The 19,155-nt window shown below is 34.4% G+C and overlaps 1 protein-coding gene across 1 annotated transcript; it reads right to left on the bottom strand.

Annotated features, from left to right (window-relative positions):
- Positions 1-11,448: 11,448 nt before the first annotated feature.
- Positions 11,449-18,953, bottom strand: LOC103864157 (LEAF RUST 10 DISEASE-RESISTANCE LOCUS RECEPTOR-LIKE PROTEIN KINASE-like 1.3). Its single transcript, XM_009141919.3, has 6 exons — positions 16,650-18,953; positions 16,447-16,470; positions 16,046-16,342; positions 15,659-15,964; positions 15,005-15,577; positions 11,449-12,171 (listed from the first exon to the last, which is right to left on the bottom strand). The coding sequence occupies exons 1-6, from the start codon at positions 17,434-17,436 to the stop codon at positions 12,110-12,112; spliced, it is 2,049 nt and encodes a 682-aa protein (XP_009140167.1). The 5' UTR covers positions 17,437-18,953; the 3' UTR covers positions 11,449-12,109.
- Between the last annotated feature and the right edge of the window lie 202 nt (positions 18,954-19,155).

The following is a 19,155-nucleotide window of genomic DNA, read 5'->3' as shown; positions in this document are numbered from 1 at the left end:
ACCAAGGTGAAATTTTTTGATGGTGATGATCCATTGACCGAGTAAGTTTCAGGCAGTGATTTTTGAGAAGCAGCAGTTGGACGTGATTCTCCCGAGGATTTTGATGAAATCATTTATGTGATACATCTACACTATATCATAATTTAACAAAAGAAAACATGAAAAAATAGTTTGATATGATAATTCTTTGGAAAAACAACAAAAAATTCAACTACCAAACGACACTATATCATAAAGAATTTAGGAATTTCATAGAAACATATTTAGGGAAATAAAAAAAGCAGAATAAAAATAAAGTAATAAGGAAAAAATATACAGAAAATTACCTTGATATATATGCTAATTTTTGGAAAATTAACATAAAATATATTAGCTAACGTTATATCTAAAACTTTGTCAAAACATACAGATTGGCACATCCTCATACAAACTGATGATGGATTACACAAGTTTGGTATTAGTAAGACTAAAAAAAAACGTAATCTAATTTACAATAATATAATTCTTTAACATTTTATGATTTATTAAGGATAACTTTCTAAAAAAAAATTGAATGAATGCAAATTACATCGTATCTATTGGGAGTCTTTTAGATACATATATGTGTCTAATAAATATAACATAATCAAACATGATGAGTATTGACTAAATACAAAAATAAATAAAAAATATACATGAATAAAATTATTCAAAATACTGTAACAGTAGATTTATATGCATCATACGATCTATATAATATTTTAAAATATAATATTATTTTTTATAATCTATAAATATATTTAAACGAAGAAACCAATTGTCAAAAAAAATTTACTTAAGCAAAAATAAATAATTTTCAAACTTTGGTTCTAGCATCAAACTTCTGTTCACTTTAATTTGTTATAATTGTGTAAATATTGAAAGAAGCTATTAAATACTTCTACACAATTTTAGGGTTCATATAAATAACTTAAAAACAAACTAAATGAATAAAAGAAAATAACATAAAATAATAAACTAATCAGTTTCTATATAAATATTATTAATAATATTACTTCATAGTAATACAACCAGAGTAACCTACAGAGTCAGCAACAAATGCCAATGCTTGATTACACCAATAAACAAAAATCTGACGATAAAAAGGCTCTAAATTACTACCATGTCTTATATTATATGATATGTTGGTCATAAAACTAATCAATATTTATTTAAATATTACTAAGAATATACATTTAAAATGAGTTAACCAATAAAATAGTATTATTAGTTAACAAAAATTTGAAGAAAGTTAAAAATATCAAGACATCTTACATTTTCAACCTTCAAATTTTCTCTAGAAAGTTTTACATTATGAAACTGAAAGAGAGATAATTAAAATTTATGAACAAAACAAAAATAAAGTAAGCTATTAAGTTAAAGGAACGTTTTAAATAAAAATGAATAAAAAGTTTTATAAAGTAACAAAAATTGAAACACATGGAAAAAGATCAATGTAAAATAAAAGGGCAGAAAAAGCATGTAAAAGTAGTTTTTTTTTTGTCATCAACAACAGACTCACACTGACTCTGTGAACCACTCCGGTAGATGTTGATCCATGTGAACGACAAACGACGGTTGTTTCCTGACACTGCGTGCTAGGCTATCCGCTCTTGAATTTTGCGTTCTTTTCAAGAGCGGATAGCCTAGCACGCAGTGTCAGGAAACAACCGTCGTTTGTCGTTCACATGGATCAACATCTACCGGAGTGGTTCACAGAGTCAGTATGAGTCTGTTGTTGATAAAAAAAAAACTACTTTTACATGCTTTTTCTGCCCTTTTATTTTACATTGATCTTTTTCCATGTGTTTCAATGTTTTTAACTCTAAATATTTTATTGTCTATGTGGATGTGGAGTTACCCGATTGGTTTGTAGAATATAATGAATTTTTTAAGTTGCTGACAGAAAAAATAAAATTTATCAGTTAAATAAAAGACAAATAAAAAATATACACAATATTAAGTAATTAGTTTTTATTTTTAAGTTAATAAAAACAGATAGAATAGATAATGATGATTTTCTTTTCATCACTGCATTATTAGACTAACGTTCTTAAATATATATAATTTGCGCATATGTTACAAAATATTTAGATTCCAACTCACGTTGGAAAACATAAAGATATTCTTTTCCTAATCATAAATAGATAAATTGTTTAAACTACTATTTTTTGGTATAATTTTCAAGTTTATTTTAACCATATTTACCTTTAGTTTTAAAGGGATAAATTGACATTTATGTCCCTAGGATTAACTAATATAGAATTTAAGTTTAGATTTGAGGGAAGTTTTGGAGGATGGAGTTTATAATTTTTAAAAATAAATAAACTAATACTAAAATTTTATTTCTTAAAATTATATCAAAATAATTAAAAAATTTAAAAACAAACTTCAAAAAGAAAATTTGAAAAACATATTTTGCAAAAAAATTATAAAATTTTGAATATAAAAACTTATAATTCAAAAATTATAAAAAATAAAAAAAATTATTTAAATAGTAATTTATATTTATGTATCTATAAAATAAGGATATACATGTCTTTTACCTCTTTAACGAAGAAAGTATTTGGAAAATATCTTTTCAGTGAAAGTAAACATGAATAATAGTATAAACAATGTGGTAAACTTGAAATTCTCCCTCATAAATACTACATTTAGCAATTCTATGAAATTTATGTATTTTTATTATCTTAGTTTGTATCATTCCGAAAGTTGAAAGATATTTAAGATTTAATAATATTTTCAAGTTTAAAATATAGTAATTAGCTAAAATATTATAGAAAGTAAGAACAAAAAAGTATTTACTTTGTTTTCATTTGGATTATGAAACTAATATTCAAAACATATGTAATTTGCTAAGCGTATATACCTAAATAAAATACATGTAGCAATATGGTGATAGCTCACAACTAGGAATGTCTACAAGAGTCAGTAAAACCATTCTGGAAATCCTTTTGCATTTGTAGCAAATTTTATAGTAAGCTTTGATGCATAAGAATTTTTATAATCCCTCAATGATCGATCTCAAACGAATTGTTCTGACTTTAATATCTAATGATTGATTTCTAAGAAGCAAGCTTAGAACTTAAAGCAAATAGGTTGTTCTTAAGCTCTTGGATGATTCACTTTTGACATGACACAAATTCTTTGTGGGCACTTATCGTGAAGATGTGGATCGTAACCAAGAATTTATGTTCAATCAGCTGCAATTCATAAGTAATCGGAGATTAAAGTTTTCATGGTGGCAAATATATCACTTAAATAAAAAATTTAAAAAAAAAATATAAACTTAGCAGTCTGATACATACTGACTAATAATTCTTATTTGCATCGAAAGCTATCATTCACTTCATTATCAATCACACAGTTTTACTTTGACACAACAATAAAAAATCAAAAACTTCAAAGGAAAAATAAGAGTAAAAGTTTAATACATGGTTTAGGGCTAAACTTTCAATGTACAACTCATAAGATTATGATAAAGAAAACGTAATTAAGAATAACTTTCTGATATTTTGAGAACTGTTTATGTATTCTGAATTTAGTTTTGATATTATGCCCACTAACAAAAAAAAAGTATTTCAAAAAATGTGACGAAAAACATAAATATCTCTTTTCTTATACTATATCATAAACGCTAAATAGTTTATAAACACAGAAAAATTTACAATATTTAATATTCATATAACAAAATCAATGAAAATATATAATAGCAACTATCCGCGCATAGCGCGGAAAACGGTCTAGTTTAATTAATTACTCCAAAATCCATAACAAATATTATTGAACTGAGGGTTTCATCAAATACTAGATTTTTACCAAATCCTCTCTTATTGGATATGATATTTATAAAAACTCAGCTCTTATAAATACTAGGTTATTGGATATAACATTTGTACAAATCCTATCAAATCCACCTTTATTGGAAAATATGGATTTCATCAATGATATATATCAAGAATTATTGTGAATTATTAGAAAAAATTATTTACACTTGAATTACAATAGCAATGAATATCATGTAAAGAGATGGAATTTCAAAAAGAAGAAAAACACGATTATTATATCTCCTCTCTTTAAACCTACAAACCCAGAAATAAAATGATCAAACCATAGAAATGGTCTGTCGCTCTCGTATGTTCGTAAACTGAGAAAGAAATGAAGGGGTCAAAAATCAGATCAAAGAGTCCCTTTCAAAACAAGAAACCTTTCTTCTCTGGTGATAGTACGGACGGCGAAGTTCTCAGTCACAGTAGACCGGCAACATCGAAAGGTAACTACTTAACAACAATGTTATATAACTTCTGAATAACATAACCATCTCATCACAAGTCACAAAATTGATTGACACACCTTTTCTATCGAAGACCCGAACCTTCCACTTCTTCCTATATACGGACATTGATACCGAGTGAAACTTGCTGGCCACTGATACCACAAGCCAAGGATCTGTGGTGATGGAACATGCAAAGAACCGGACGTAACTGCCTCATGAATCAAGAGTCATGATGATGTCTCTTGTGTTCTGGTCCATGTCGTCGTGAGTAGCCGAGACAGTATGGCCGCAGCCTCTCATTTTGTCAGCGAGCCAGTCCATCTTCGAATACAGCAAACACTGCATAGTTTTTGCCAAGTGCGTGGACCAATTTGATCATCACTATTATAAGATTTCAACTGAACTGTTGTTGAGTTTTATACCCTTCAGTCTTATGGTTATGCATGGACTTGTGTGTGCAGTGACTAAACAATTACATTGGGAAGTGGAATTACTAAAACTTCTTCTGTCTTATGGCATCAATTGTGGGACATACATAGTGTTCTTTGTGTTTTAGTACTTCGATTTACTTGAAAATCTTTGTTGTCACAGTCTAGATGAGTTTTGTTTTGCTCGCTTAATCAAAATTGAGTAGAAATTAGTCCCCTTTAGATGATTACAATATTGCTATGCATTTGGTACGAAGTTGTCTATTGTCATTAGGCTTTATCTCTTTGTTTTGCTTGCAGGAAAATAAAAGTGATCTGTGAGGGTTAATCAGATATACAGTTTCTAACTAATGTACTGAGACCCCATCTTTGCATATGTAATTGAGAAAGATAGAGTGTTTTTTTCTCAAAAAAAAGATAGAGTGGTTTGCTGCATGTACCTAATGGCCAAGCCACAAATTCCCAATCCTTAGATGTTTCTGTTCTTAACATGGCACTATAATCCTGAGTATATAATCTTGACGTTTTCAGATGTAGTTTTCATATCTTCTGGGCAAGTATAATAATTTGTCTGTTTTTTTAAAAATGAAATTCAAATTATTCATTTTATTTTTTTCTAAAATCTCCAAATTCCATTCTAATTACCTCCTAAAAATTTTCTCAAATCCCAGTTTTTTATAAAACCCCTTGAATTTGGCATATCTCCAAATCTCCACAAATCATCAATCCAATAAGCCCCACTAAATAAAATTCATTTTTTGGTAAAATCTATAGGGGAAGATGCCCTTCCCATTTTGGTTGTAGATTCACCACTGATCACCCATAGGCCATAACACAACAAAGATATCCTAACCGTTAAAATCTTTCGAAAACAGACCCAATAGAAAAATGATTCGGCCAACCGCCAACTTATTAGAATACTAGTATTAGCTCCCGTGCATTATTCTTTATTTTATTATTATATAACATATATTACAAAAATACAGTGAATAGAAATGTTATTTTTAGAGTTATTGGTAGATTTAAAATCTTTTTTTGAGATATTTATAACTTATAACAGCCCAATTTAGATCCAAAATGCATGCAAAATATTGATGCTAATCCAAAATCATTAAATATGAAAACTGAGGGAAGTATAGATGTAGCACAAATGCAATAACAATACGAACTTTAATCTCGTAGATAATTGACGTATTTTTGCTGTTTTCTGATTTAATTCATCACCCATCCCACCATCAGTATATAATCTATACGTTACATGGAAAAACATGTTATAACCTTGAAAAAATGCCATACTTACTTTCATAATTGTATATAAACCCCATACTGCGAAACAGAATATATTCTGTTTTTTATCTTGTTTTTCATTTTCGATGCTATATTTATTCTAAAGTTTTTTTGTTTCTGAAAAAATCTACAAAAACGTATGTTGATCAAAAAACAATACCACCATATAAAAATTAAAAAATAAGAAAACTAAGCTGAAGCTAGATCTTGATCAGAGGTAGACATGAGTTCTCTTTTCTTTCACCACTCGATTTTCTCAATCCCCATTTTCTATCTTTTTGATATCATAATATTTTTTTGAGGTGCTTCTTATGTTGATCTTCATACTTCTCTTCCTTGAATTACTACGACCACAACGAAGAATCATATGCCAGCGAACTGGAACTAATTTAATCTTTCAAAAACAGAATTGACCTAAATTATTAGCTTTACCTTTTACTGCATTGAAGTATATAGATTTTGCCAATACCTTGAAAACAAAAGAAAAGAAAAATATTATAAATAGGTTAGAGGAGAAAAAGATTCATAAAAAAAGAAGGGAACACATGAAACAAACTATGATTTGACTAAAGAGTCGGAGAGTTATTAGCCTCACTAACCAATTAGAAATTATCAACTTTGCAGGAAAGCTTTACTATGAAAAATATGTGTTTTTCATCTTCTTCTTAAAAACTATTTGTTGTGCAAATGTTGCGAGATGTAGGGGATAATTGGTTGGAATTTCTCTTCATACTTTAGTTTTATTTATTTTTAAATCAGTAAATTTTACCAATCATGCTGTAGCTTTACTTTTAAAAATTAAAGTCTACATCAAGTTTTTATTTAGTTTTACCAATCATGTTTTAGCTTTATTTTTAAAACTACAGCAAAAAAAAAACAAAACTTTTTCTTATGTATTTTAGGCAAAAATGTTACATCATCTTTTTATAGGCTGTAGAATCTATAAAATGAAAAAAAATATCTATAATATCAAATAAATTATATAATCATAGTAAAACCTTTTTATAAATATTTTAATTTTTAATTTGAGTGTTTTTTAATTATTAAGATATTTAAATAATATAAATATTATTTACATATCACATTTTAAATTACAATAAATTTTGATAATTTATAAAAAAATATTAATATAAATTATTTTAATTTATTTAAAATAATAATTTTATATATACAGCACATATTTCATATAATTTATTTTAAAATACTACAACTTATAACTTACACCTACAACAAATTTAACTACAACAAAAGTTTCTGCAGAAAAAGTCTACTTTAACAACTTTACAGCTAAGTTTCAAAAAAAAAAAAAAAAATAACAACTTTACAGCTACAATCAATTTATTTACAGCTAAACATCTACAACTAAATTTTTAAAGCCACAGTCGAACCAATCATCACCGTAGTCTCGAGTGTTGATACAGTCATCAAAAATAAATAAAAAGTTAAAAATTTCATCACTTTCGCAACAGAGAGAGAATCAGTGGACGCACTCCAAATAATCAAGAAAATTTAGGTAGAGATGAATTTGAATTTTATAGAATCGTTGTGAGGAAAATCTTTAATGTATAAAGATTAATTAACCGTTCCAAGATCGTGTGATCATGACGTAGTGTTAAGTAGGCCTGGGCATTCGGGTCCTCGGGTCAGGTTCGGGTCGGGTCTCTTCGGGTTCGGGTCTGTCGGGTCTAAGTGTTTAGGACCCGATAGGGTAATTTAAAATTTTCGGTTCCGGATCGGTTCGGGTCTTACCGGGTTCAGGTCGGGTCGGGTTAAAACTTTTAGAACCGTTAATACCCGAGATTTTTCGGTTCTTAAAATTTTCGGGTCGGTTTCCGGGTTTTCGGGTCGATTTTCGGGTTTTCGGGTATGTTTAAGGGTTTTCGGGTCGGGTTTCTTTAATCTCGGTTCGGATATACAGTATATGGGTCCAAATTGCCCTATATACCCGAGAAATTACCCTATATTCCTGTACAAAAACCTGCAATTCTTCAAAAGTGCAATAAGATTCTAATTCTTTGACGATTTTCAAACATCATATCTTCATAAAAAACAACAAGTTCATAACAATACCACAACTTAGTACTAGAATCACAATATAAAACGATTAAGGACAAGCTTTACCATAAGTATTAAGTAACCACAAGAAGTTTAAAAACTGAAGAAGTGCAAATTCAAAACACAACAACAACAAACTGATACTCATTACTCAGTCTCAAACTCTTGACTTGACTCTTTTTAATGCGCAGCAAACCAGCAAGGCAGCAACATTCAACCTTGAAACACAGGTTCAAATTCTGTAACACAAAGATCAGTGGTCATTGAGTAACATAATAGCAATTGAGTAATGAACATTGCAATTTGCACATACGAATTAAAGAGATTAGAAACCAGAAATTATACCTCTCATAAGATCATCTTGCTCTTCTAACAGCTTAAGCATCTGTTCCTTTCCTGTGATTCCTTTTCCTTTGAGTCTAATCTCACACTTGAGCCACTGCTCTGTGCACATTATACTTCAATCATAAAATGAGTCAAACAACTTCTGCTTGGGTCTAAAATGCGTCCACTGGTGCTGAAGGCAGATTCAGATGCAACTGAACTCACTTGCATTGCAAGTACATCCCTAGCTAACACTGATAGAACCGGATACTTTGCACTATTAAACCTCCAGAAAGAGAGTACATCATACTCTGAACCGCCTATAAGATTTGGAATCTCCACACTCTCTTTCAAGTACATATCCAACTCACTGGTTTTTTCTTGAAATCCTGTTTCTTAAACAAGCTCTTTGTAGATATCATTCATGCTCTCATAAGCAAGGCCATTACCAAGTACTGTCCGCTGAGAAACTTCCTCTCCTAACTGATCCTGTGACTGAGTTTGAGATTGAGAAGACGGTCCATGAGATTGAGACTGAGAAGACGGTCCTTGAGATTCACCAGCACTGCCGCTACTGCAACTGTTGTACTGATCAAATAAACTCTTCAAAATGTCCTCGACTTCACCTTTCAAAAGACTAACCTGAACCGAGTCTTCTCCATACAGCTTCTCAAATAACTTTGTGGTAACCTTCATCTTCTTGGTAGGGTCAAGAACACCAGCAACAATGACAAGCTTATTCATCTTCTCAGGATTAGTTCCAAATGGATTCCAATACTTGCCAAGTTTACATAACATGTTTGCTGCCTTAGACCTTAAACTCTCATCAGGACCAGGAGCGGTGCTTAAAGCACTAATGTTCCTTGTTACTGTGACGATCGCATGATACAACTTATGCGCAGTAACATGATTTGATGCAGACAGAACCAAAGTAGCCTGGTAGAAGATAATTAAGAACTGGACTAACCTATCAACAGCTTCCCAATCCTCTTTACTTGGTGGTCCAACTCGTTTTTGTCCATCCACAATCTCATTGAAGTAGTCGTTGTAGGGCTTGTCCTCAGCTTCCATCTTCTCAAAAGCCACCTTGAACTTTAATGCTTGCTCTAGCATCAAATAGGTCGAATTCCATCTAGTTTTCACATCCAAAGGTAAGCTTCCTCTCTGAAGTCTTCCTGATTCTATATGTCGCTCAAAAGAAATCTGCCTCTGAGTTGAAGACCTCACAAAATAAATGCCATTACGAATGGCATTGACACTGCTCTCTATCTCCAGCAAACCCTCTTTAACGATCAGATTGAGAATGTGAGTAGCACACCTAAAATGCAGATACTTCCCATCTAGAACCAATGCATCAGCGCCATTTTTCTCAATAAAAGCTTCAGTAAACCGCCTCAATGCAGAAGAATTAGCTGTGGCATTATCTACGGTTATGCCATACACCCTTTTGATATCCCATTCCTCTAAGCAATCAAGAAGTACCTTAGATATTGTTGATCCTTTGTGATCATAGACATTCTTGAATCCAATGATGAGCTTCCTCAAATGCCACGAGCTGTCTATAAAGTGAGCCATAATCACCATGTAACTGGCACCGGTATGAGGAGCATTCCAAATATCAGTCGTCAGTGACAGCCGTTGATTGTTCTCCTTAATAATCTTCTTCATTGTCTCTTTCTTTTTCACAAACGTCTCAACAATATCTCGGGTCGCTGTTCTTCTCGAATGAGGCACGTAAAGCTTAGTCCTGTTGCAGAAATTCCTCCAAGCTACACTCTCCACCCAAGATAAAGCCAGCTCTCCCACAACCATCATCTCATTTGTCGCCTCTCTGAAGACAGATTCAGATACTTTGCACACTCTGATGTTTCCATCGTCGACATCTAAAGCACCTTGATTATTGTCTTTGTTCACGGACCGCCATGCTTCGTAAGCCTTTCACGCAATATTAACATGTTTCTTCAAGCTTGTTGTTCCTGATTTTGTTGCACACGCCATCTCCTTCCCACAATAGTTGCAGACGGCTCTATCATTATCTTCTTTTTTTCTAGTAAAGTGTTCCCAAACCTTTGAAGTCCTTTTCTTTTCTGACCTTGAACCACTGCAGCCTTCTGTTTTCTTACGTTTGCCTTTGTTACGAGAGATTGGTGTTTGAACTTCATCACCTTCGGGGTCATCATCACATGAAGATACCATCTGCATTATACACAAGACAAGATTAAAAACAATTCTAGACAAGACCAACAAGTTACAACATAATATCTCATAATAAGACTCAAAGTCTTAAATTCAAATCGGCAATCAAAGAAGAAGAAACAAAACTTAATCATAATCAAAAAGATTAATCAAATCCATAAACAAAAATAACCATTCAACAGTCAAAGCCATAAAAAAAGAATCACAACTAAAGTTTGAGACTTACCCTAAATCGATTTGTAGACAACGCTGTTGCTGAGGAAGAAGACGGTAGGGTTAAGGGGCGTTGCAGTTGATGAAGAACTTGATTCTGATGGGATTCCAGTTTGGTGATGTTTGATTTCAGATTTATTGGTTATAAATCGACGACAAACTCTTCGAATCAAACGCTTCTGGGGGAGTGGAAGTGATTCACGACACAAGCATAAACGGCTAAATGTGCATCGGGGATGTGAAAACCTATTTACTAGTGGTTTAGTTTGGTTTAGGGCTTTTCATTCGGGTCTACAAATACCCGCTCGGGTATAGGGTACGGTCCGGGTCGGGTCTCCTACCCACGGGTCTTCAGAATCAAGACCCAATAGGGTAATTGGCCTCTACCCGTACCCGACCCGAACCGAGTTTTCCGGGTCGGTTTCGGTTCGGGTTTTCGGGTTCGGGTAAAATGCCCAGGCCTAATGTTAAGCAATAGTAAAAAATTATTTGTATTTAGGAATACATTAATAATCAGTTCAAAACTGTTTTCTTTTAGGATTTAATTTATTTTATATTTTTTAAACTATTTAATACATGCCACTTGTCATAATTTAATTGCACAAGTGACTTGTATTTTAGTTAATAAAGGATTCAACACACCACACAACATCATCTATGAAAAACACATAATATCATGTCCACCCACACAAATTGTAAGATCTAATATTTGGCCCCCAAAAAAGACCATACTATACATGTTTTGCACATCGGATCCCTTTGCACATTAAAGCAATCAAATTCAAACAACAAACAACACATTGGCTTCGTTCATAAGCACCTCCAACCTTTTCAATAAAACAAACAAAATAACAAACAAATTTTCAAAGACTCAACTACCTAACGCTTTCAAACTAACCGGAACAAAAAAAAGAGAAAACTAGCTGTTTTCTCTTTTTTTCCGATTTCTTTCCTTTTTCTTCTTATTCTTATGACTTTTAATCAACATATATCAAATTTACAACAGAATACGTGATTGGAACTTCAAATATGCACAAAGATGAACTTTTTATTTTTCACCGATTAAGTGACCGAACAACGTCAAATTACCGTGCTTGGTGGCCGAACAGCATTTTTGCGGCGAGTATGCGGTCCTAGGCGGCGAGTTTTCGAAGAGGGAATTAACGAATAGTAATGGTCCTTTTATGCAAAAATCACAAAGAAGGAGAACAGGAAACAACAAAAGAGTCAAAAAAGGTGAAATTCGCAAATGGTTTATCCATATACCGACACCAAACCCTCGCTTCGATCTAGAGTCTCTCATAGTACACTCTCAGAATGAACTCTTCCTCGTCCTACTAGAACTACTAGTCGTCGTCGTCGTCGTATTTGAACCACTCGTAGGGATGTTACGGTGGGTTTGTACCCATGGGTTTACCCAAACCCATAAGTATTGGGCTGGGTTTTTACCCTGAAATAGATAGATGGGTTTAGTATGGGTTATTAATTTTAGAGAATATATTAATTTGGGTAAACCCAATAGGGTAATTGGGTACCCACAGACTTAAAAAAAAAAAATATACGTCGTCGTTTGTTATGTCTTCTCTCTCAAATCTGGAAAATGAAGTCTGTCTCTCTCAAATCTCAATTAAGCTGCGTCCTCTTCATCTCTCTCAGGTTATCTCTCTCTCTCACGTTCTCTCTCTCTCTCTCTCACGTTCTCTCTCTCTCTCTCTCTCTCACGTTCTCTCTATCTCTCTCACGTTTTCTCTCTCTCTCTCTCACGCTCTCTCTCTCTCTCACGTTCTCTCTATCTCTCACATTCTCTCTCTCTCTCACGTTCTCTCTATCTCTCTCACGTTTTCTCTCTCTCTCTCTCACGTTCTCTCTATCTCTCTTGTTTTGATTTTGATTTTGATTGTTCTCTTGTCTCAGGGAAGAAACATCATCAGGTTTTGATTCTGATTGTTCGCTTGTCTCTGCAGCAAACCCATTATCAGGTTTCCTCTCTAACTCTCTTCTCTAGCTTCTTTTGATAGTGAAAGAAAATTAGTGTTGTTGATGAAAAATTTGGGTATTATTGAATGTGTTCGTCGAAATGTCCCAAAGAGAATCTCTCTTGTTTTATATAAAATTGTGAAAAAATTACATTTTTTAAGAGTTGAAAGAAGACCCTTTTAGTGTAGAAGCTAAAGTATATGTAGAATGTTATGGTATGTTACTGTGTTTGCTTGATCTCTTTGCATATGTACTTAAACATCAACTTCTCTTTGTATATGTAGATGGATTCCCAGTCAGTGAGAGTACTTGCAGAACTTGAAGAGCAACTGGATATGGACAGAGAGGAGAATGAAGCTGAACTTCAAGGAGCCCACAGTGAAACTCAAGTGACTCAACCAACAAAAACGGTATTTCAGTCTAACAAACGCTTAAAGGCTGATGTTTGGAAGGAATACATACCGGTAGGTGTAGGGATAGATGGAAAGAACAGAGGGCGTTGCATTTATTGCTGTAAGGAGTTAGTAATAGAAGTTAAGAATGGAACATCATCTTTGAAACGGCATTTAGAAATCTGTCCAGTGAAGCCTGAAAGTGATGGCAATGCTGAAAGGAAGTATGATCACAAAGTAAATCGCGAAATGACTAGTGAGCTTATTATCTATCATGATTTGCCTTTTCGGTATGTGGAGTACGAGAAGGTTAGGGCAAGAGATAAATATCTGAACCCAAAGTGTGTGCCTATATGCCGACAAACCGCTGCTGCCGATGTCTTCAGGAAATATGAGATGGAGAAAGCAAAGCTCAAAAGACTTTTTGCAAATCTCAAAAGTCGAGTGTGTTTTACGACAGATCTTTGGTCAGCTCGCACAGTGATGGGGTACATTTGTTTGACCGCCCATTATATTGACGATGGTTGGACCTTAAACAACAAGATCTTGGCGTTTTGTGAAATCAAGCCTCCTCACACGGGTGATGAAATAGCTAAAAAGGTGTTGGGTTGCTTGAAGGAGTGGGGCTTGGAAAAGAAGGTATTCTCCTTCACCTTAGATAACGCTACTAGTAATACTAGTATGCAAAAGATTCTTACACATCGTCTTCAGATGGTTGCTGGAAATAGATTGCCATGTAATGGAAAGTTCTTACACGTGAGGTGTTGTGCCCATATCCTAAATCTTATAGTGAAGGAAGGATTAGAATTAGCTAATAGTCTATTGGAGAATATCCGCGAGAGCGTGAGGTTTGTGAAAGCCTCTCAATCAAGGAAAGATGCTTTTGCTGCTTGTGTTGAAAGTTCAGGGACTACGGGTAGCTCCGGATTGTCTTTAGATGTATCTACTCGCTAGAATTCAACCTATGATATGCTCGCAAGGGCTCTTAAGTTCCGTATGGCGTTTGCTAGTTATAAAGTTTGTGATAGGAGCTATAACACGCTACCTTCAGAGGAAGAATGGGAACGTGGGCAGAAAATTTGTGACTTCCTGAAGCCTTTCAGTACCATCACAACATACTTCTCAGGTGTGAAATATCCAACTGCGAATATATACTTCATTCAAGTTTGGAATATCGAATTGCTATTAAGGAAATATGCAGATTGTGATGATGAGGATTTGAGGTTAATGGCTAGGAGGATGCAAATCAAATTTGCAAAGTACTGGGATGATTATAGCATAGTTTTAGCGATGGGAGCTATGTTGGATCCAAGGTTCAAGACTCAGATACTCAAAAAAGCTTTTGATAGGTTAGATCCAACTACTTCCGAGAAAAAAGTTGAGGTTATAGTGCAGAATCTGAAGGATCTGTACGAAGAGTATACGAGCAAGCCTGTGACGGGTTCATCTTTTAGTTCTAACTATTCATCAACACCAGATGACCTTCTTAATGAATCACCCCTTGATGATGATTTGAACGCTGTAAGATTACTTAATTTACTTCTTTATGAATTATCTTTTAATATTTATGCATAGATATTTAAATTATCTTTTTATTAGTATATAAAATGTATAATTTGATTATGTAGGCAAAAAGATATAAATATTTTACATAAACTCTTTACAACAAATTAAATAGTTTGGGTACCCATGGGTTAACCTATACCCTACTGGGTTATTTTATGGGTTTTAATTTAACCATAATGTTTATGGGTTTTCGCGGGCTGGGCATAAACTGGGTCGGGTTTTTTGTGGGTTGGGCTGTGCTGGGTTATTTCACCCATTTTAACATCCCTAACCACTCGTCTCTTTCTCAGACACTGGCGATAACACCGGAGGAACACCGTGCTTTAACAACGCAGCTTCATCTCCGCTCCTCACATCTACCTCCACCACCCCAGGAATCTCTCTCAGAACCTTGACGACCTCATCCATGGACGGCCTTGCCTCCCTCTCCTGTTGCAAACAACCGAACGCCAGCTCAGCAACAGAAATCATCATCCTATTCACGGAAGGATCCCTCGCGAACCCGAGAGACAAATCCGCCAGCTCGTGAACGGAGTCATTTCCTATTTTGGAGATAGCCATATTCGCGAGGTTGATATCCTCGCGACTTCTGGTGATATCAACTGCTTTTTTGGATGAGATCAGCTCCGCGAGTACGACTCCGAAGCTGTAAACATCGCTTTTTTCGTTGAGACGGTAACATTGATAATACTCAGGATCAACGTACCCCGGAGTTCCTTGCGGCCCGGTTGAGATATGAGATAGATCCGGCGGAAACAACCGCGAGAGACCGAAGTCAGCCACTTTCACTTGGTAGTTGCTATCTAGAAGAATGTTCGTAGTCTTAACATCTCTGTGTATAATTCCTGTAATCATATCAATATGTAACATCCCGATTTCCGGTATATGGCGGTGAACGTAGGAATCTCAATATGTGTTTAATTTACCCGAGGCATGGAGGAAGGACAATGCACTCGCGGTTTGAATGGCGATGTTGAGTCGACCAGGCCAGCTAATAGGACGAGACTGTGCTTGGTCTCCATGGAGATTATCAGCGAGTGTGCCATTAGAGATGTATTCATACACTAGGAGTAGCTCTCTGCTATGTCTCGTTGTGCATCCGTATAGAATCACTAGGTGCGGGTGTTTTAAGGATTTCAAGATATCGATCTCGTTCTTGAACTGCTCCACACGTTTCAGGGACTTCTCAAAGAAGCGTTTTACAGCTACCGCTCGTCCGTCCTTTAGTATGCCTTCAGAGTTTTTGTATAAAAGTTTTTTTTTTTAAAAGCTGAGTTTTTAAGCTTTTATTTGGTACGTAGTTTGGTTCTTACCGTAGTAGACGGTGCTGAATCCTCCATCTCCGAGCTCTCTAGAGAAATGATCAGTGGCTTCCTCGAGTTCTTCGTAGCTGAAGACTTGGACTCCATAATCGACACTTCTGTTTGCTAGGTTAGAGATAGATGATGGCATGAGAGCATGGTTGCTTCTGGAGATTGATGTGGGAGGAGTAGCTGAAAGGCCTTTGTTTGTGTATTGTGCTGCCAGTTTCTTCCTTCTCCGGATGTAGAAACAGAGCAAACATGCTGCTAAAAGAGTGGCACCCAAGAAACCACATACGAATCCAATGCCTTGTGATAAACAAAAAGTCAGGAGCTCCGTCAGATTATTGTTGGTTTCTTAGGTATGTCTTACTGAAATTAGTTGCCTTGCAAGGAAAAGGGTAGAAACATACCTATTTTTTCTGGTTTGGATAGACCTGCATGAACAAATTTCACACGAAAAATGTTAGTTCAAACTCAAGACAGAATCGAACATTTTGATTGAAGCAAATTTTTAAGAAAAAGGAGTTTCTCTAAATGTTTCGCTAAACTAGTCCAAGTTAAAGATTAACAAATTAGTTTCAGACCAAAACAAGATGGGGAAAAAAATCATTACCATTCTTTTCACAAGTATGCTTATGAGACTCATTTATACAATAGCAGACGAATCCTCCCAAGGTATTATTATATCCACAAGCACCCTTTGATCTTCTGCATCGCGAACAATCTCTGTTAAAACTAAGCTCGAAACCCTTTTCAAGAGCCTTCGTTAGAGCCTCCGCACTCTGATTTCTCTCTTCTATCCTCAAGGCAGATCGAGAGACTGGAACATTGACGATACTTCCACATGATTCCCTTAACTCATTAATGATTTCCCTTTTCCGAGAATATAAATGGGACGAGACAGAGAAACTTGGTCTACCAGAATCATCCCCACAGTCAAGCTGTCTGATGTGGCCGCTGTTAGTAACATCCACTTTTGGGCTAAGACGACATCGGTAGTAAAACGTTCGGAGCTCCGTGTCTTCAGAAAATGGAAGGACTTGATTGTTGAGTGTTGCGTTCTCAGGCTTATTGGGACAAAGATCGTTGATGTAATCCATTCTGGCAAGTCTGATGATTCTAGACTTAGAATTCATCTCAAGGATTCTCAACTTTACTGCGGAAATGGTAAGCTCTGCAAAACCGTCGCTGCAGTTGACTTTGAAATCCGGGTGGCCGCACTCTTCTCTGTCAGATGTCCAAAAGGGATAATACAGATCAATCTTATGTCCACAGCTAAACGTTGGAGCGCAGTGTTTGTGACGCTCATTAACTGACAAAACACAATCCAGAATCATAAAGAGCATCCATATGACTGCATAAGCCAGTGATCTTTTTAGAGACTGGAGGAGATTGATCATGATTCCTGTTTTTTTTTCTTTCTTGCCTTTGAGCGATCAACAAGAAGATGATAAAGAAGAACAAGAAGAAAAATGTCAATGGTTTTTGTTGTTGTCTAAGTCTTTGGTTTCCTGAGTTGAAAAAAGATAAAGAAAACTAAGGTTTCTTATATATATTATTTGTTTATCTGGGAATTTCTTTGGAATTATGTGGGTTAGGAGGACTTAGTTTACGAATAAACTGACAATTGACTAACTAAAGTATTTTTATTATGCTTGGTTGCTATCAAAATATGAATTTTCAGTAATATACATATCTTTTGTTTTCTTTAGGCTGCGAAAGAAAGAAGAAAGACTTAGAGCAACCCATTGCTCTTAGACCATAATGTCTTAGATTCCGCTAGCTTGTTTCGGGGAGGCTCTCTCTTAGTTCACTGACTTTGTATTCCTCTCTTGTAATGTTGTTCTTGATCAATGAAGTTTTACAGTGTTAAAAAAGACTTAGACCATATTTAATAGATCATTCTATTTTTTGAAAGAAAAAAAAATTTATAATAGAATTATGTTTTACTCTAATGATACTTTATTTAAGAGTAAAAAAAATGATCAACAAAAAATAAATGAAATAATTTATTTATGGAATAAATTTATTTTTTATTTTATTATAGAATGCATAATAGAATAAGATTAGAGCATTTTCACTATAAGGAAAATAGAGTGAGGTTAGAGATTCTCTTAGACCGTAATCAAAATTTTACCTTCTATCTTGATCTCATTAGGAAGTACAGTATGCCTTAACATTATTAAAACTAAGGAAAATCGAATAAGGTAAAATATTTGTAATTTGGTTAAACACTACAAAAAAACATATTTTTTACAAAGACCGTATTCTTTGTTAATTCGTCATCATAGGCGTGTTACAACAAATTAACAAGGAAACGTTTTTTGCTGTTAAACAATCATCGTAATGAAAGATTCGTCGTAACTTCCGCGTAAAATGACGAGAAAAGGTTTTCGGTGTAAAAGCGAAGAGAACATATTCGTCGTAAACACGTTGTAAGACTCGTTAAGTTTCGTTATAACGTCGTATTTAAATGATTGTTAAATTTACGACGAATTTACAAGTCCTACCATGTAATGTCCTTGTAAATGTTACGTGGAAGTTACAAGTATTTCCATGTAAAGACCTTGTAAAACTTACGAGGATTTTACAATGAATCCTAGTAAACTCTATGTTAAGTTTGCGAGGACTTTACGACTCTTTGCCGTATTATATATATGAAATATTGAAATTAAAATTAAAATTTAAAATTTAAGATTAAAAATATTAAAATTATAAAATGAAATTTTGAATTTGAAATATATTTTTAAAAGACAAATGTCATAAAATAGTATTTAAATTTATAACTTACAAAACAGAAAAAAGCTACGGGATCACACCGTCAAAGTAGTTGTTGGGCTCGCTCGTTTCAAGATAATCTCGATCCGTGGATTCCAGGGGAGGCTTTCCCATCCCGTGAGTCTCTCTTTCTGCTCCAACGCTCTCTGCAGAAGCGGGTTTCCAACCGCCATAACGTCGAGAAGATCTTCAAAGTAGTCCAAGCGGACCTGCTGGGCATCCATCCAAGCCTGCATCCAAGAAGTCTCATGATCCCGTCTCAAAGTATAAAACGAAGTCGCCCTTGCGACTTTGTGGACGGAGATTATGCCCACCGTCCGTCCCTTCTTTCTAGGAGTCAC

The sequence above is a fragment of the Brassica rapa genome, chromosome A04 (assembly GCF_000309985.2).
Source record: "Brassica rapa cultivar Chiifu-401-42 chromosome A04, CAAS_Brap_v3.01, whole genome shotgun sequence".
Taxonomy (NCBI): Eukaryota; Viridiplantae; Streptophyta; class Magnoliopsida; order Brassicales; family Brassicaceae; genus Brassica; species Brassica rapa.
The sequence above is the reverse complement of the archived record's forward strand: the minus strand, read 5'-3'. Positions and strand labels throughout refer to the sequence as shown.

Excerpts from the sequence above, each read along its gene's own strand:
- LOC103864157 (XM_009141919.3), bottom strand. The coding sequence starts at position 17,436 with ATGATCAATCTCCTCCAGTCTCTAAAAAGATCACTGGCTTATGCAGTC. Across the intron at positions 15,965-16,045 it reads ATTCAGCACCGTCTACTACG|GCATACTAAAGGACGGACGA; the intron begins GTAAGAACCAAA and ends AAAACTCTGAAG. Across the intron at positions 12,172-15,004 it reads GTCTGAGAAAGAGACGAGTG|GTTCAAATACGACGACGACG; the intron begins GTTAGGGATGTT and ends TCCCTACGAGTG.